Source organism: Aquarana catesbeiana, linkage group LG08 (assembly GCF_042186555.1).
Source record: "Aquarana catesbeiana isolate 2022-GZ linkage group LG08, ASM4218655v1, whole genome shotgun sequence".
Taxonomy (NCBI): Eukaryota; Metazoa; Chordata; class Amphibia; order Anura; family Ranidae; genus Aquarana; species Aquarana catesbeiana.
Genome location: NC_133331.1, coordinates 144161320 through 144181525, shown reverse-complemented (window position 1 = coordinate 144181525; position 20206 = coordinate 144161320). Strand labels below are relative to the sequence as shown.

The window sequence follows — 20206 nt, the reverse complement described above, 5'->3', positions numbered from 1 at the left end:
AAATATCCTGTTCTCTTTGCATTGCTGCATTTGTGTGAAATCCCTGGTGTTCCTGCCAGTCCATCTGCTTCCCTATTAAAAACTGAACACACTAAGCAGGAGAGCACACTGTGTGGTCACTTCTCTAGCTATGCTGGGAACTCAGTGTACCCTCCTCCAATGATCAGATGTGTCCTGACACGCCCCCCACTGCACAGCCGTTTACTGGGAAGCTCAGTGTCCTGCCGCTTCTCCTCCCTCCATCTCTTATGCTGTTGAAAACAGAGGGAATGTGATCACTTCCATTTCTATTTTGAACTGAGTGGGTTGTTTTACAAGGTTATCATTTACAATCACTTTAAAGTGGAGTTCCAGCCGTTTCTGTGTTTATTAAAAGTCAGCAGCTACAAAAAGTATAGCTGCTGACTTTTAATAAACACACTCACCTGTCCCACGATCCAGGGATGCAGCTGCCCGAACCCTCGGTTCTCTTCCCCGCCTTTCCCCGGACCGGCATCATTAGTGTGGGCACTGTGACGTGTCCCAGAAGTTTCCAGAGAGGGAGGGTGAGAGGAGAACTTCCGCTCGAGTCACCTAGGCAGCACAAGCAGAAGTGGAAGCTGGGTACCTGTCAAAACTAGGTACCCCCCCCCCCCCCCCCAAAAAAAAATGATATGCCAAATATGGCATGTCAGGGGGTTAGGAGTCCTTAAAGCGGAAGTTCCACTTTAAGCATAGAGACACTTTTTGGTATATGGTGTAATCAAGCATGTACAGTATATTAAAAATAAGCACACTCTTTTTTATTGACAAAATTGTAATTTATTTATAAACATTTTGTGAGCACTTTATTATTTTATGAATCATGGAATAATTATTTCACTATGCAATACATTTTATTAGAAGAGCTACACTGTTATTTCTTGAATGTTTTTTATGCTGTGATTGCTGATTGCACAGGGGTGTTTAGCAGCTTCTAACACAGTAATATAAAGGTTTGGTTCATTTTGAGTAGCGCATGGGCGTTTATTTACATATAATACAGACAAAAAGAAGAAAGGGTAAGAAATTACTATGTCTGAAGACACACAATTATACAATAATGAATTGGCGTATTAAAGTACTGAAGCCTATATATTAGCAGGTCTACTGGTACAATTGGAGTTCTTCAGCGGTACAAAATGTATAAGTATTGTTGTTTCTGATCCCATCGCCAAAACCAGCTTGGTGAATCCATACTCTAGGGCAGTCTTTCTCAACCTTTTCAACACAGAGGAACCTTTGAAATAGTTCTCCAATCTCGGGGAACCCCTGCTAAAAATTAGAAATCTACAATTCATGATACATTAGTGTGATGGTCAGTGGAAACAATGGTCCTTACACTTGTGGTCATTGGGAAGAATTACCTCCTTAAAGATAGCTAAAAAGATCAATGGTATCTTGGGAACAGTGGGAACTTATCTGAGAAGCAGAAATTGCCCAATGCTGAAGGAACCCCTAGCAACCTCTGGAGGATCCCTAATTGAGAATCACTGCTCAAGGGCTATAGACTCAGGAGTGTACACATCATGAACCACCAGCTTGGTTTTCAACCCCAGATGCACCACTGTGCCACCTTGCCAATATAAGGGAAAATATCTGCAGTACACCACCCTGTTCATATGTGATTTTTTTTCATATGCATGTAGGCAGGCGAAGTATACTTTCTCCACTGCAGGTGGCACTCTTCCGCAGAAACACTGCAGTTGTAGAGGTAGTCAAGAGAAACATGATTCCTCTATGGTTTCCTGGGACACTGGGAAAGCTACCCCATTGGATGCTGCCACCACATGTGACTCTAGCAGCCATCTTGGGTCAGGCAGAGCTTTTTTAAGGCCCTGGCTCCCAGGTTTGACACGCATTTTGTGAGTGGGTAGACTAGGGACAGGTTCCTGATGAGAAGGGAAATCAGAGGGCTTGCAGCTCCTCTGGACATCTTCCTGCTTGGGCACAAGATGGCCAGTCCGCATGCTGCCTCTCTCAACAGACGCCCTCAGTTTGGCAGAATCCTGCTCTCTACATGCTGTTGGACCTGTGAGTGTTCTTGGCTGAGTGGCCTTCCCACTGGGTTATTTGTGAACTGTGTTTGCATTATTTCAATACAAGCTCTTTCATCGCACTGACACTGGGTGTGTTACGCTACACCACACCGACACTCAGGAAGCTTATTTAATTCTGTGACCCATTCCCTTTGCATAGGGTCATCATTGGGGAGTTGACATACCTTAGTACCACCATTCTGTCACTGCTAGTGTCATATGCAAGTCCAGGTTAGAGGAGTCAAATTTGCACAGGGTGCGCATGAGGGTAGAATTACTTTTTATCCTGCCAACAACACTATTGATTTTAGCAATTACATTGTTGTTGGTTGCTTTAATAATATATTATAATAGAACTGATATATTTCAAATGCGTGATAAATGCACTATGGGACACAAACACTAAGAAAGCTTAAACTGGTAATCCAGAAATTTGACAGAAACACTAATACATTATATTTACATTATACTTATGTATTGTGATCTTCTGTTTGCTTTCCAGCACCAACAATTCCAGGTATAATAAAACAGCAAAGCTTATTGTACACCTCTATTCCCAATACATTAATATTATTGTAGAAGTATTATTGTGAATATTTTGATTCCAACAGATTGTGATCTGATGCTTCAGGGCTGTTTGTTACTTCCAGTCCATTCTTGACATTAATGAGTAAGACAAGTCAAACAGGTTTATTCAAGACTATTATGAGCCTATACATTTACCCTTAAACTTAAAGGGGAACTCCAGGCACAGTACAAAGTCAGTAATACATTTGTGAAGTGAGAATATATTTACCAGTTTATTGTTTTTTTTTTTTGCTTGTTTTTTTTTGCCGATTGAAACTTAAAATAATGTTCCAGTAATGGTTCAGCCTCTAACAGGAAGTAGGGGCTGTGTAACACAGTACACTGTCTCTGCATGCTTAAGACAATGTAACAGTCGTGTATAACATTGCTTCATTTCCCCGCTCACTTCTTTGTTTAAAAGGTGATGATCTCAGCTGACACAAAGGGATTTTCAAAATTCTCCACAACACCCAACAACCAAAAAAAGAGAAGTCATGTTCATGGAGCCTGATATGATGTAACTTTACTGGTAATTGTTAACTGATTGGAGTTCTCCTTTAATGCGTAAAAGCGAAATTAATTTAAACAGCAACACTATTAGGGATCCTGTCTGGAGACAGATAATAATATGGCAATTTCTTGTTCTTGTTTCGGTCTTGAATGAAACTAGTGATGTCTTCAAGGTTCTTCCTGAATTTGGCCATTGCTTTTTTTACCGGTTTCTCAATAAAATGCTCATCAGGGTAGAATCCTAGAAATAACTGGAAACACAACATGCAATTAGATTTTCAGCCATAATAGGTTTGTCTACATAGTACTTTATTGGTATAATCCTCATCTGTACATCTGAGTATATGACATGTTCCAGAAAACTCCTGAGGCCTTAGCTTAGTGCAGCGTTTCTCAACCTTTTTTCAGTCAAGGCACCCTTTAAAATGATGGACAATCTCAAGGCACCCTCCAAAATTTTGGACAGTCTTGAGGCACTCCATTCTAAAATGTAAATATTGTTGAAAATAGTTTTACATAATGCAGCAACATCAATACACTTAGGATCCCCATCGTTAGAGGTGATTTATTCTTCCAAAGCAAATACTAGTACTGACTAGCAGGGGCAGACTGACAACTCATGGGGCCCACGGGCAATAGGAGATCATGGGGCCCCCAGGTTTCAAGATGACCACCACGTGGCAGCTATCTTTATGATGCAACATAAATGTGGCAGGCCGTGTGGAGGGTCACCAAGCCTGGATGAAGTATCAGGAGTCTAAATAGATCCCTGAAGTCTCATTTTTGGGACAAAGAAAGGGACTGAGGACACATCTCCAGTCCCTTTCTCTGTAGCCTTAGCTGCACTGCAGATGAATAAGCAGGAGATAGAGGCTCTTGCTCATTCATGAACTGAAGCATAGGAAACACAAATACCTGCAGCTGCTGCTGCCAGGAGAGGAAAGGAGGGGGCACTCTGGGGGTTATAACCTACAGATAGTGGGCAGTATACAGTGGTGGGGAGCAGTGGGCAGTATACAGGGGGTAGTTGGGCAGTATACAGGGGGGAGGGGGGAGGGGGGCAGTATACGAGGGGGGCAGTATACAGGGGGGAGCACTATACAGGGAGAGTGGGCAGTTTACAGGGGGGACAGTATACAGGGGGGGAGCAGGGCAGTATACAGGGGTGGGGAGCAGGGAGCAGTATACAGGGGGGGGCAGTATACAGGGTAGAGAGGGCAGTGTACAGTGGCGGGAGCAGTATACAGGGGGAGGGGACAGTATACAGTGATGGGGAGCAGTATACAGGGGAGGGAGCAGTATACCGGGGGAGCAGTATACAGGGGAGGGGGCACTGAGCAGTATACAGGGGGAGGGAGCAGTATACAGGGGGAGGGGTGCAGTATACATGAGGAGGTGGTCAGTGAGCAGTATACAGGAGGAGGGGGTCAGTGAGCAGTATACAGGAGGAGGGGGTCAGTGAGCAGTATACAGGGGAGCAGTATACAGGAGGAGGGGGCATTATACAAAAGGAGGGGGCAGTTTGCAGGAGGAGGGGAGGGAATACAGGAGGAGGGGAGCAGTATACAGGAGGGGGGAGCAGTATACAGGGGAGGGGAGCAGTATACAGGAGGAGAGGGGTAGTGAGCAGTATACAGGAGGGGTGAGCAGAATACAGGAGAGGGGAGCAGTATACAGGAGGGGGGCAGTATACAGGAGGAGGGGGGCAGTGAGCAGTATACAGGAGGAGGGGAGCAGTATACACGAGGGGGGGAGCAGTATACAGGAGAAGGGGGCAGTGAGCAGTATACAGGGGGAGGGGAGCAGTACACAGGAGGGGGAGAAGTATACAGAGGGAGGGATATATATAAAGTGTACTAACCACAGTAGGGAGCTGAAGCATTACAGCTAAAGGGAACAGCTGTAGCAGTCACTTACCACATGGATGGAGGGGAAGCCTTCCGTGGTCCCCATCTATGCTCCTCCTCCCAGTTATCTATCACTTTAAGCAGCTACCTGTGCATGTAAATGAAGATGGCCACACCGCCACCCCGCCCACCATCTTGGTCAGCTAGTGTAGAAGCTGCTGGCTGGGAGAGAGATCATTGGGTCTGCCGGCCACAAAGGCTGCACTGCACCCAGGGAGAAACCAGAGGTAGCCTGTAGCTCCCTGGTTGCATAGATAGACGTGCTCGCACGGGCCCCCTGCAATATGGCCGAGGCTGCCTGGGTAGGAGGGGTTAGCTAGGCAGCACATAGAGGAACCGAACCATCCATTTATCTCCTGCCACTGCTGAATGCCTGCAGGAGGAGAAGTGAGCATTCAGAGGTGGCAGGAGATAAATTGATGGTTCGATTTCTCTATGTGCTGCCTAGCTGTCCCTCCTACCCAGGCGGCCCCACGTGTCTGCTCAGGATGTTTGGCATCAGTCAGTTGCGGGCCCCCTACTGGCCCCGGGTCATCGGGCAGTGCCCGATATGCCTGAATGGTCAGTCCGCCCCTGCTGACTAGTATTCCAATGTTTCTCTTCTCCCTCATTTTTCTCCATCACTTAGCTAATGAGAACCCAAAGCTGATGGATAGAGGCAGGAGAGGGTGAAACAAGGATTATATGCAGGCAACTGACATCCTCCTTATCAACTGATGATGCCATTGGTTGTTAGGAGTTTGGCAGCTAGAAGGTTGTAATAGTGTACAATGAAAACCTGTGGCTTTGTGTAACTAAAAGGCAGGTTTCATCCACCCATCGGCTTAAAATTTATAACATTTATAAAATTATAAAATTTTGGGGAAATTTTTAGGCATTTTCCCAATGCACCCCTTAAGAAACCTCAAGGCACCTTGCCTTGAGGCTTGGGTCTTAAACGGAAGAAGGAGAACAAGAATTTATAGTGCAGCTAGTTAAAATCCAATAAAATGTATTAAGCTATTGCACTCACATGAGAGATGGGTAGGATCGCAGTATTCAGAGAAAAAGATAGCACTGCCAGAACTTCTGCCAGCATGCGCAATGATGTCACAGGCCGTAAACTCCACCCAATGCATTTCCTCTAAACAGTCATCATCAGGGACTGAGAACTGGTTTCCAAATCCCTGACGATGACTGTTCTTCTTAAAGTGACAGCACAGACATGTGGCATAGACACTTAAGAGCACCTGTCAGCTTGTACTATCTTTACAGTTTGTGATCATTTATATTGGAATTGAATTTTGCATGGACATTTTTGCACTTGCTGGACTTTATATTACAGTTTGTGCAGGGCCGTTTTTTCCACTGGGCACGCTGGGCAGTTGCCCGGGGGCCCCATCCAGGGCCGATCCTCAGTGCTGCAATCTGCTGCTTAAAGCGGAGTTCCACACAAAAATGGAACTTCCGCTTTTCGGAACCCTCCCCCCCTCCGGTGTCACATTTGGCACCTTTCAGGGGGGAGGGGGGTGCAGATACCTGTCTAAGACAGGTATTTGCACCCACTTCCGGCATAGACTCCCATGGGAGTCTACGCCACTTCCCGTCCCCACCGCGCTGTCTGCTGGGAACACACAGCTCCCAGGAGAGAGCGGGGACCACTTAGGACGCGCAGCGTGACTCGCGCATGCGCATGCGCAGCGGGGAACCGGGAAGTGAAGCCGCAATGCCACGTGGGGCCGCCTGGGTAGGAGGGACAGCTAGGCAGCACATAGAGAAATCGAACCGTCAATTTATCTCCTGCCACCTCTGAATGCTCACTTCTCCTCCTGCAGGCATTCAGCAGTGGCAGGAGATAAATGGATGGTTCGGTTCCTCTATGTGCTGCCTAGCCACCCCTCCTACCCAGGCAGCCTCGGCCATATTGCAGGGGGCCCGTGCGAGCACGTCTCTCTATGCAACCAGGGAGCTACAGGCTACCTCTGGTTTCTCCCTGGGTGCAGTGCAGCCTTTGTGGCCGGCAGACCCAATGATCTCTCTCCCAGCCAGCAGCTTCTACACAAGCTGACCAAGATGGTGGGCGGGGTGGCGGTGTGGCCATCTTCATTTACATGCACAGGTAGCTGCTTAAAGTGATAGATAACTGGGAGGAGGAGCATAGATGGGGACCACGGAAGGCTTCCCCTCCATCCATGTGGTAAGTGACTGCTACAGCTGTTCCCTTTAGCTGTAATGCTTCAGCTCCCTACTGTGGTTAGTACACTTTATATATATCCCTCCCTCTGTATACTTCTCTGTATACCCCTCCTGTGTACTGCTCCCCTCCCCCTGTATACTGCTCACTGCCCCCTTCTCCTGTATACTGCTCCCCCCCTCGTGTATACTGCTCCCCTCCTCCTGTATACTGCTCACTGCCCCCCTCCTCCTGTATACTGCCCCCCTCCTGTATACTGCTCCCCTCTCCTGTATTCTGCTCACTGTCCCCCTCCTCCTGTATACTGCTCACCCCTCCTGTATACTGCTCACTACCCCTCTCCTCCTGTATACTGCTCCCCTCCCCTGTATACTGCTCACTGCTCCCCCCTCCGGTATACTGCTCCCCTCCCCCTGTATACTGCTCCCCTCCTCCTGTATTCCCTCCCCTCCTCCTGCAAACTGCCCCCTCCTCCTGTATACTGGTCCCCTCCCCCTGTATAATGCCCCCTCCTCCTGTATACTGCTCCCCTGTATACTGCTCACTGACCCCCTCCTCCTGTATACTGCTCACTGACCCCCTCCTCCTGTATACTGCTCACTGACCACCTCCTCATGTATACTGCACCCCTCCCCCTGTATACTGCTCCCTCCCCCTGTATACTGCTCAGTGCCCCCTCCCCTGTATACTGCTCCCCCGGTATACTGCTCCCTCCCCTGTATACTGCTCCCCATCACTGTATACTGTCCCCTCCCCCTGTATACTGCTCCCTGCTCCCGCCACTGTACACTACCCTCTCTACCCTGTATACTGCCCCCCCTGTATACTGCTCCCTGCTCCCCACCCCTGTATACTGCCCTGCGCCCCTCCTGTATACTGTCCCCCCTGTAAACTGCCCACTCTCCCTGTATAGTGCTCCCCCCTGTATACTGCCCCCCTCCCCCCCGTATACTGCCCCCCTCCCCCCTGTATACTGCCCAACTCCCCCCTGTATACTGCCCATTGCTCCCCACCACTGTATACTGCCCACTATCTGTAGGTTATAACCCCCAGAGTACCGTAGGTTATAACCCCCAGAGAACCGAGCGGGTTCTCGACGTCCCCTGCCGACATCGCTGGACGCTGGAACAGGTAAGTGGCCATGTATTAAAAGTCAGCAGCTGCAGTATTTGTAGCTGCTGGCTTTTAATATTTTTTTTTTTTTGGCGGTGTGGGTGAACCCACGCTTTTAGTTGACTGACTGCACTGGTTGCTCACTTGCTAGAATCGCAGGCCGCCTGGCGTTTAGCTAGCAACCAGTGACTTCAGTCAGAGGCCGCGGCTGCCCCAGCATTCATAGCGCAGCGTGGCCGCCCCAGCTACTATGGAACAAGCTCCGCCTACCTCTGCCATGTTCTTCAGACAGCGTGGAGAGGGAGCGGAGCGGAAAGACGGCCCTTGATAGCTGGCGCTGCCTTGCTGCTGTGAGTGACACACTGTACTGCACCAGGCCGGCGGCCTCAAGTAAGTCTAACACTGTCTACTTAAGTAAGTTCAAGTTGTGCATCAAACACAGCCACTGTCTGTGCCCCTCAAAAGCTGCCACTGTGCCCATCAAACACAGCCACTGTGCCCATCAAAGCTGCCACTGTGTCCATCAATGCTGCCACTGTGCCCATCTAAGCTGCCACTGTGCCCATCAAAGCTGCCACTGTGCCCATCAAAGCTGTCACTGTGCCCAAACACAGCCACTGTGCCCATTAAACGCAGCCACTGTGCCCATCAAACGCAGCCACTGTGCCCATCAAACGCAGCCACTGTGCCCATCAAACGCAGCCACTGTGCCCATCAAAGCTGCCACTGTGCCCATCAAAAGCAGCCACTGTGCCCATCAAAAGCAGCCACTGTGCCCATCAAAGCTGCCACTGTGCCCATCAAACGCTGCCACTGTGCCTATCAAACGCTGCCACTGTGCCTATCAAACGCTGCCACTGTGCCTATCAAACGCTGCCACTGTGCCCATGAAATGCTGCCACTGTGCCCATCAAACGCAGCCACTGTGCCCATCAAACTCGTGTTATATTGTCCAAACGTTGTGTTAATGTTTAAACACTGATTTTGTTGGAAGTACCAATAAATATAGCTTTATTGATAATTAGCATTTTATTCTCGTGCATGATTGTGTAGACAGGGCCCCAGTGCATTGTATTGCCCGGGGGCCTATAATGCTCTTAAGATGGCCCTGAGTTTGTGTGTTCTACTGTTATATTACTGCACATTATTTACACCAATTTTGTGTTTTCATGACAGTGTACCTATTTTTTACACTGATTTTGTTTTTCATGATATTCCTAAAGTGACAGTGTGCCTATTTTTAAGAAATCAGTCCATTAGCTCAGAATTCTTATATTGAGGTTTATTTACTCAAAAAAATACAACATGTTTACTTTGTAAAATATATGATCATTTTGCAAAGCAAATGCTCACTTAGCTGAGTGAATAAGGTGAAACTCTGTTGCCTTTAATCATCCAATGTTCAAGTAAAAATTTTTTTTTATTTTCTAATTTTCTTTTCATATGATTGGATATTTAAAGAGAAACACAGCTTCCTCCTTTTTACTAAGCTAAGAGAACACACACTTCTCACACACAGTGAAGAGCCTCTTCCTAAATTAACCCCAGTATCAGAGATCTGACATCTGAGATAAAATCTCTCAATTCTGATAATATCTTACAACTACGACATCTCAAAACTCTGACCTTATATTTATGTCATAAGATTTTCCTTTTACTTGTCTAGCTTCTTCTGTAGCATTTGAGTGCATCTTTGTTTTATCTGCAATGTTATCAATTCAGCACAATAATGTTACCCAATGATGCAATATTTACTCCAACACTAAAAAGCTCAGTGTCACCTAACCAACCTATTACTGGCCATCTTTTTTAAAAATGAAAGGCAAAGTCTGACTAGCTGGTATTATTATTACAGCTAATTTAGACAGGAGCCCAGCATGTCTTTGGAGTGTGGGAGGAAACCCACTCAGGCACAGGGAGAACATGCAAACCCTGTGCAAGTAGTGTCATGGTTGGGAATTGAACAGACAACCCTAGTGTTACCAGGTGGAAGCACTAACCACTTAGCCACCATGCTGTGTTGTACAATTCCAGGTGTCTCCAGATTTTTTGGTCCATGTTGAGGAACATAGTATTAGCACAGACTAAAGTGCCAAGGGAAAGCAGAACTGGAAATTCAAAACAGAATGGTGCAACTTTAACGTTCAGATGTGCAAGAAATCCAAAAACCAGGAGATGGCCAGGCACTTGCTGGGCTAGATGTGAACCATTCAACATATTATTGCTAACATTTCAAAAAAGTCCAGCCAGAAAGTCATAGTGTCATAAAACCTATAAAAACATTTTTCTTTTAGCATCAGCCAGGTGAAATCAGGAGGTGGGAAGCATGGAGCCAACAACTGTAGATCTTTAGACCAGGACAAAACAATCCAGCCAGATTTTGTGAACTGTGATCAATAACATTTTGGATATTTCACTGCTAGCCCAGCAGGTGTCTGGCTTTGTCTTTTTGTTTGGCACGTTAAGAAGGCATGCTGCGTTTGTTAGCATTGCCAAAATAAACACTAAACATTTTAGGGTTATATAACATTGATATCTATCATATTATGTACTGAAAGCTCTGAGCCAAAGACACCCGGAGGTCTGCCTAAGAACTGTTTTGTAGAGTATCATTGCAAGGCTATTATATAATAGAAGATCTACAAGCCACAGTGTAGACATGCTATCACTTTCCATTAATCCAAGTAGATTTGTGGCATATTTAAACTTTTCTTCTCTTGCCTTTGGGGAAACTAATTACTAAAGATCAGCAAACTGATCCACACAGATTAATGACTGGATAAAGCTGTTTTTTTTTAATGACATGAATCCACCTATATTGGCTAATCTACTGGACTCTTACTAATATTTCTTCATTTTTATTAACTTAAAGTGGCTCTAAAGCCTAAACATTTTTTTTACCATAATGCATTTCTTGCATTAAGATAAAAAATGTTTAGGAATTAATTTTGCCCCTCTCCATCCAGGGGGCACTGGATAAGGAGCAGCCAGCAGCGCAGATGGGGCAGTGTTTGCCAACCTACCAGATTGAAATTTACTGACATGCCACCCACAATTTACCGGCACAACAGAGTTTTTACTGGCATTTCCAAACGTTATTTTACAGTTTTAAGTGAAAATTTCAGTATTTGGGCTACAAAAAAGTATTATATGCATTTAGCAATGTGATTTAAGGTAGCTATTCAGACAAAAAGCATATTTCTTACTTATTATATTATAATATTATATTGATTAATTAATAAGTGGCTCAGGGACAGAAAATTAGAATGGGCAGCACACACATGATATTGACTCTCATAGTGACACTGACAGCAGTGTGCAGCAGCACAGATCACCGACACAACGTGTCCCCTCTTGAGTCACAGTGAGTCTCTCTCCATGCCAGGTGGCCCCTTCAGTCCCCTCCAGTCCAAACATCACTGACAGTCCCTCTCCCGGCTTGCCTTGCTCCCGTCCCGCAGACCCGCACACAAGGCTCTGGCCGCTTGGCTCCCTTACACCATCACACAAAACGCTCAGGCACAGCCTCCGTGAGACCAGCCCCCCACTGGTACTGCCAGAACACACTATAGCAGACACTTTGATGGTCTCAGCCGGCTCAGGACCCGAGCTGCGCATACCCAGTTCCGAGCCAAGCGTCACAGTCATATTCTTTACTGGCAAACTTTTCTTCTTACTGGCATTTACTGGCAGGAGAAAAGTGCCCGATTTTTACTGGCTGCCAGTAAAAATACTGACGGTTGGCAACACTGCAATGGGGGACCTGATAAAAGAAGGTTTGGGTCCGCTCTGTGCACAGAGCAGGTAATTACAATATAGAGTTATATATTTTTTTCTATATGAATGGCCATTTACCCTATGGGAAGTTCTTTTTGCATGTTTGTTCATGTTAAAATATTTTCTTAGATTATCGCTCTTCCTTTGTTCTCTTCCTCAGGATTTATGTTTATTCCTAAATTATTATTAAATAAATGTATTTTTAACACTGATAAATTCCCATATTGGCAAGTGATATTTCTTTCCAGTTTCCAATATGGCGCTTTTAGGTCCACTTGGGTTTCAGATCGAGGCGTGGTTCTGTCTGTTCAGTATATAGTGCGATATGTCAGTGCGTCGCCCGTGCCCCAGGACAGCGTCAGAGTGTGACGAAACATGCATTGGGAGAAGTGGCGTGCTGACGTCATCGCGCTGTGTTGCCGGCCTGCTTTTTTTATCTTTGCAATTTTACTTATTACTACGTGTAAGTGCAATCTTTTATCTTTAATAAATGCTTTTAATGCGATTTACACTATGGTGAGTTCCTCTTCATTTTGGGTTACCCTCTGGTCCACAATCGAGACCACTGAATGACCGAGTTCCCGTGGCCGTTTGCTGTGTGTTCCTGTTACATCAAGCATTTGAGAGCTGTCATTGCCATTCCTTTGGAACAAGGCCCTGGCGGGGTTAATAGCTTGCCTCTGGTAAGCACACAATCTATGTGGTGGAGGAGCACGAGTTTGTGGTGTTGTCACAAGTTATATGAAGATTACATATGTTTACGATTATGGACTAATCTATAACCTCTTGTGGTGTTGGGAGCAATTTCAACATATATGCACACTATTTATATGCACACTATTTGCACTTTTTGTGTGTTTTCTCATTTTGTGGTTAATATTTTTCAGCGCAGCTCCATTTCTATCTTTATCTGTTATTATATGTGTATCCCATATTGAGCTGCTGCTGTTTTTGTTTTTATTTGTATTGCTTACTTATCGCGGTAATTATTTCTATTTTTTACAGTATAGAGATGTTTATTTTTTTTTTTAAAAAAACAAACTTTATAATCACTTTAAGTGACCCTCCCTCCAAAGATACCAGTCTGGCACACTTCGCATATAGACTGGCATCCTAATAGCAAAATGGAAGACTTGCATGGGGTCTGCTGCTTTATTGCAAGCATTTATATAGCACAGCAAATTTACGCAGTGCTTTACACACTATATAGTGGAAGGAGCTTACAATCTAAGTCCTGAATATCACATACTAAGGCCAATTAACCTACTAGCAGATCTTTGAAGTGTGGGAGGAAACAGGAGTACCTAAAGGAAACACACATAAGCACAGGGAGAACATGCAAGCTCCATGAAGATAGTGTTCTGGCCAGGGTTCAAACCAGGGGCCCCTGTGTTGCAAGGAAGCAGTGCAAACCACAAAACCAAACCAAAGCTACTGTGCAGCTACTTTACTGACAAATGCCCATATAATCCCTACTAAAGGTCAAGATTTGAGTTCCACTACCATTATGTGATCAATGCCTGGACATTGGGTCACATGGCTGTCCTGAAATCCTACAGCAACACATTTTAAAGCCAGAAAAGAAATCTTTATAACTTTTTTATTAAACATCGTAACACTGTAAAAATGAGAGTAAAAAAAAAAAAAAAACAGAATAGCAGAGCATATCAAGTAAACCAGTGGTGAAACAGATCTTAAAGGAAACCTGTACTTGGAGACATACAGAAGCAACCAGTGGCAGCCCATCCATAGAGGGTGCATGGGCGCCGCCCCCCCCATGTTTCCAGCCCCTAATCTACATGCAGGGCACCAGACGCATGGATTTTAATAGGGTTTTTTTTTAAGCACGTGATTAGAGCCTGAGGCTCTAATTGGCTTCAAAAAAGGGTGGGCTCGGGTGAGTCCACCCACTTGTGTGACAATAACGAATGAATATTCCCAATTGTCTCTGTGATTCTCCTCCCAGCCAATCAGGAAGCAGACCCGATTAGCCATGGAGTCTCAGTATCCACTTCCTGTTTGGCCGGGAGGAGAAGCCCCGGTCACTTCTTGTTCCCCCTGGAGGAGAAGCCCTGGCTCTTCCCTGGCTTTTCCCTCGCTGCATCTCGGCTCCCGGCTCAGTTCCCATCTGCCTTCTCATGGTAAGGCCTCCTATAGCAGCCTCCCGACTATCTCCCACGGGGGGGTTTGGGGGGGATCGCTCCCTCCTGACTGTCTCCCACTTGGGATCATGGCCTCCCGACTGTCTCCTGTGGGGGGGGGGGTGTATTGTGGTCTCCCAACTGTCTTCCGCAGGGGCGGAGGGGGGTTCGAGGTGGTGATGGATTGCGGAATCCTAAACGTCTCCTGTGGGGGGTGGTGGTGATGGTGGTGGCGCTGGGGGGGATGCAGGGGGGATGTTCGTTTGCTGCGCACCAAAAATATTGTGCACCAGCCGCCACTGGAAGCAACCAAGCAATACTAGTAGTTTGTTTTTTACTGACAATGAAATTTTCTGATACACTGACCCAGAACAACCATATAGATCAGGGAAGTCAAAATGAAGTCAGACCTGGTAATCTTCATTCTTGTTTCAGGTCAGCGAGTCAGAAAATACTGAAGCCACGGGACCAGACTGCAAGGCATGCAAAGTATTTTCAGCAGGGTAGCTCAGCAGTATGGCTTCCATAATTCCTTAGTACAGCTTGCCTTGTTTCTATTGTCTACAATTCTAACCATTAAAGCTGCCTGACTTTCCGTAAGTGGGTAAATAGAAAGGCACTATACGTGCATCTTCTTGTGTACATTTTTTAAAGGTAGATAAAAATGTTCTCACCTCATTATCCTGGAACTGACTCAGTGCCCATACAGCTCCAAGATGCCAGCATGACCGTCCTCTGTCTGGTAAGCTTTCAATAATATACTCTATTGTAACCTCTCCTTTTTGAGTAGGTGGGGGGCAGCGCATTGTGGGAGGAGAATTTGGAATCCAAGAGCACCAGTCATACTGCAGAAAGCAAAGTGGTAAATACTGATGATCTAAAACAACATCCTATTTTATGTCACATTTCAGGCATTAGTTCACCACTAACCTTTTGGGTTGCTATTTGTACATTTTATTAACTTCTACCATTGCTCACATTAAGAGGGTTTACTCTGTTCACCTACTCTAGCCTGATGACTCATTTTCTTTTGAATAGACAGCTATCCATTGGAAATAAGGATTAGTTACAAGATATGGAGATTTGATAGTCACCCACTAGAGACCTGTGCACTACATAATATCTATCCTAGTTAGTGATACGCAAATCTGCATGGGTTGGATTTGCCAAGGGTCAGGGGAATCTTGTTCAAAGTTCGGTGATCTTGAGGTGAATCCAGAGGTGAATCCAACTGAAGTCTATAGGGGAAACTATTCTTGTTGTTAAATTTTCGCTAATTTTAGGACTAATAGGCAGACTACTGTAAAAAAAAAAAAAAAAAAAAAGAGAGAGACATAGAAAGAAAAAAGCTGGGAGAGCGTTGTTTCATACAGCTTTGAGGGCAGTAATGAAAGTACACAGCTTCTTTTAAAAAAGTTTGAATTATACTAGTCAGCAGGTTGGTTGAAAAAAATTAAATAAATAAATAAATAATCACAGACAGTATTCAATTTTCACTAGTTAGCAGCAAAGGTCAGAACTCCTCTTTGTTCTTCACAATCCCCCTCTCCCCCTTCATAAGATTCTCTATAGCTGCATCCCCTGCAACATCTGCAGCCTCTGGTGAGAAAGAGGGACATGAGGCCATGCTGAGTAAGTTCACCAGAAGTCTCCTATCTCCACCCCACCTTTTCCTGAAGCATCCTTCATAAGCCAAATGTATTTTCTGCAGATGGATCAGAAGAAAAAATGGTCTTTAAATCACTTCAATATCCAGTGTCTGAATACCAGCTTGGCAATACTGCTGGCTTTGTAGCTGCTTCCATTCCAGTTCATGAAGTCAGCCTTCTTACATAAATGTATCGCATGTGCTACATCACAGTGGCAAGATATGCAGCTACCATTAGTTGTCCAAAAGGATATTCCTGTCCTATACCAGCATGTGTAAGAGAATGTGTCTGTGTCGTTGCACCATGCTGTCAGCGGCAAAGTCTTCATGACCATGGATACGTTATTCAGCAAGCATGGGCAGGGATGATACATATCCTTCATGGCACACTGGTTCAAATTGCTAACAGCTGGGAAGGATTGCAGGATGGGGCAAGCACTGAAGCTGGTGGTGCCACCCTGTCTCTTGTATGTTGGGGATAGCACAGTCACCAATACCCCCTACTCCTCACTGGCCTCATCCCAGACTCCTTAGAACCACCAGTTCCATCAAGTGCCCCAGTGCCTATGCAGCAGTCCAGGTGAAACGCTGCCATGCCGTTTTGCAGCTTCTATGGCTGGGTGATTTGAGCCACACTAGGCCAGAGATTCTGTCAGCTCTCCAAGACAAGGCCAGCAGGTGGCTAATCACACACCCCACACTGTTATCCTCAGCAACACTGAGAACTCTGGGTTTTTTGCTGCAGGCAATTTCTAAAAAATATGATATCTTATGCTGAAATAACTGCAAAGGAACTCCAGGATTTGGGGTGTAAATGAGAGAAACCCTTATTGGATCCTTGATAAAAGGGAAAAATTGCAGATTTACCATGCCACCATCTCAGAGGGAGCTCAAAAAGAGCCACTTGCTGCAAAAGAACCTCTTGGATACCTTTCCTGATGGTTGCAGGATCCCCTCTTATGACAAATGTGCCTCCAATCCTTGAATTTCTGAAAGGAGGAGCAACAAGCACAGTGGCTGCCTCAGTGCCATCTGCCACCTTCACTGGGGTGCAACCATTGCCAAGTCCTGCCACCTTTCCTGGTCTGCCACCAATAATAGTCCTTTCCACCTCTCCTGGCCTAATGCAGTAATCACTATTAAGGTGATACATATAATACGTTTCCACAGCTTTACCTCAGCTGCAAAATCGGTATTGTTTCCTGCAGGGTAAATCATGCATTGCACCTCAACGTATGCTCCCTATTCCTGTAAAGGTGTTACACATAAGGTTTCCTCAGCAAAACATAAGCTGTAAAATTTGTAAAGTTTACTGCAGGGTAAATCCAGCATTGCACCTCACATTTTGGGGCCTATTTCAGTGTTCTGGCACTGTAAAGGTGCACACATATATTTATACTGCTTAACATCAGCTTCAACATTTCTAATGTTTGCTTCAGGGTAAATTCCCTATTCCATATTCCCATCGCACACGTCAATCTGTCTTGTCTTTCCCTCTTACATTTACAAAGTTGCTTCAATACTGTCCAGCCACTTTGCAATTGTTCTGGTTATTATCTCTCTATTTATTTAGACATCTCAAGATGTGTGGTACTGTGAAAAAAAACAGCTCACAAACTGTAATGTGAAACTGTTTGCAAACTATCAGTTTTGTATGAGTTGAGAGATTTAGCTTTATTTCGTTTAAGAGTAAACTTTCTTATAACTTTTTGATCTGTGGTTGCTACTTCCACTGGTCAATTTAGGCCTATTACTGCTGAATAATAATAAGAAAAATAAGTGTTACACAAACAATAGTTGGAACAAGGCATATGTATTCCCCATTCTTTTCTGCTTCATCCAGTGGCTATAATGCAGTTTTTTACTATTGCACATAATTAAAGTATAACTAAAGTCAAAACTTGTGTTTTACTTTTGGATAGAGTGGAGAGGTTTTAGAATATTTGTCAGTTTTTATTGATGTCTGTGTCCCTGTTAGGGAGATCCTCTCTATTTGTCCTGTTTACCATTATCACTGAAAGTGAAAGTAAAGGAAAATCACAAATTTTGGTTTGTCCCCAGAAAAGTAATGGATGGGAAATCTTCCAATGGGGGCACTAGTTCTGGTGACCTGGGGGTCCCCAAAATGATTTTCAGGTATTTCCTCTCACTTCCTGTTTGGCTATAGCACAGAAAATGAAGGTAAATCTCCGCAATGGGACATGAAAAAAAAATTGAACAGAGGTTATAACCCTCCCTTAGTCTATTCAAAATGGATAAAAAGTTGTGCCTGTAGTTCTACTTTAAGAAACAGTGAGTGTTTTGTTGATGAAATAGTGTAAAGTAGTGGTCATCAAGTCCTCAGGGCCCACCAAGCCAGGTTTGCAAGAGAACCGAAATACGTCACAGGTGATATCATTTGCTGCTCAGTGATTGCAGTATTCTAGTCTGCATCTCCCAAAGGTAATGCATAAAACCTGGCCTGTTAGTGGGTCCTGAGGACAGGGTTGATGACCACTGGTGTAAAGAACATTTATTTTTGCCCATGTGGCCCATCATTATTAATCTATTAGTTCAGCATTCTCTGGCATTTTTTACTGAAATATAAATGCAAAGAATTTTACATACAAATGTGTGGCAAACACAGATCTAAATATGGGTGTAACATGTAACAAAAAAGTTATCCTTTTATTACCACGTACCTGGCCAAAATTAACTGCAGCATGCTGTCCAGATGCAATGAAGATGACAAGTGTAAGATACTCAACCATCTGTTCTTTAGTCTTGAGCATTTTTGGAAAACCTACAAACATAATAAACAATTCTATTTATGCATACATAAACATATTTTATTGGAACAATATATTGCAAATTTCTAATGGTATTTTAAGTTTAAACATGCCATAAAGATCTTAATGATCTAAGATTTTAAATAAAATCTATCCTTGTAAAATTGCATCAATAATTTTTCCATACTGTCAAAACAATATCATATAGGGCACGCCATAAAAATATCAAGCAAGATAAAACTTACAGGCTGATTTATTAAGGAAGCTGATAATCTTCTTCGCTCATTAAATTAGTTCAATATTCTTTCCAGATATCCAATCATGTGAAAAGACAATATATCTACAGTTGTGCTCAAAAGTTTGCATACCCTGGCAGAAATTGTGAAATTTTGGCATCAATATTGAAAATATGACTGATCATGCCAAAAAACTGTCTTTTATTTAAGGATAGTGACTTTATGAAGTCATTTATTATCACATAGTTTTTTGGATCCATTTTCAATCATAATGATAACAGAAATCACCTAAATGGCCCTGATAAAAAGTTTACATACCCTGGAATGTTTGGCCTTGGTACAGACACAGAAGGTGGCACACACAGGTTAAAATTGTAATTCAAGGTTAATTTCTTACATTTGAAATCTTTCTTGATTTACCTGACCTTGGCTTGGTATCAAGAGATCCACAAATGTCCCACTTCTTATTAAATGATTGAACAGTACTGACTGGCATGTTCAAGGCTTTGGATATCTTTGTATAGCCTTTTCCATCTTTGTAAAGTTTCATTACCTTGTTATGCAGGTCAGCTGTTTTAAACTGTTCTGCTCCCCATGTCTTAGTATCTAGCCTGCTTAGTGTATCCATGTGAGAGCTAACAAATTCATTGACTATTTATACGGAGAGACTAATTGCGATTTAAAAAGCCACAAATGTGGGAAATTAACCTTTAATAGCCATTTTAACCTGTGTGTGCCACCTTCTGTATCTGTACCAAGGCCAAACATTCCAGGGTATGTAAACTTTTCATCAGGGCCATTTGGGTGATTTCTGTTATCATCATGATTTTAAAATGAGCCAAAAAACTATGTGATAATAAATGGCTTCATGTGATCACTATCCTTGAATAAAAGACAGTTTTTTGGCATGATTAGTTATATTTTCAATATAAATGGCAAAATTTCACAATTTCTGCCAGGGTATGCAAACTTTTGAGCACAACTGTATATAATCTGCACATATTGATTTCAAGTGAACGGAAATTAAATTTTGTAATCCACACAATAAATTAGGAACTTTTTTCATTTTGGATGCTATAGGGCAGTGATGGCGGACCTTGACACCCCAGATGTTCTGAAACTACATTTCCCATAATGCTCATGCACCCAGCGGTGTAGTTGAGCATCAATGAAAATGTAGTTCCAAAAGATCTGGGGTGCCAAAGTTCACCATTACTGCTACAGGGAATGGTTAAAATTATTCTTTTTTTGGCATCTGTATTCCATTTTGGAGATTTCCCAGCACTTCTTGTTGACACATCAGGAAGTA

At 44.1% G+C, this 20206-nt stretch overlaps 1 protein-coding gene across 1 annotated transcript in view; it reads right to left on the bottom strand.

Annotated features, from left to right (window-relative positions):
• Positions 1 to 778: 778 nt before the first annotated feature.
• The window catches only part of ALOX5 (arachidonate 5-lipoxygenase), a 97818-nt gene continuing 78390 nt past the window's right edge, over positions 779 to 20206 (bottom strand). Inside the window, exons 12-14 of the mRNA XM_073596518.1 lie at positions 18575 to 18675; positions 14920 to 15090; positions 779 to 3385 (exon numbers count right to left, since the gene is read on the bottom strand). Of these exons, the coding sequence (XP_073452619.1) occupies positions 3206 to 3385; positions 14920 to 15090; positions 18575 to 18675 (452 nt within the window). The 3' untranslated portion in view covers positions 779 to 3205. The remainder of the gene's footprint in view (positions 3386 to 14919; positions 15091 to 18574; positions 18676 to 20206) is intronic.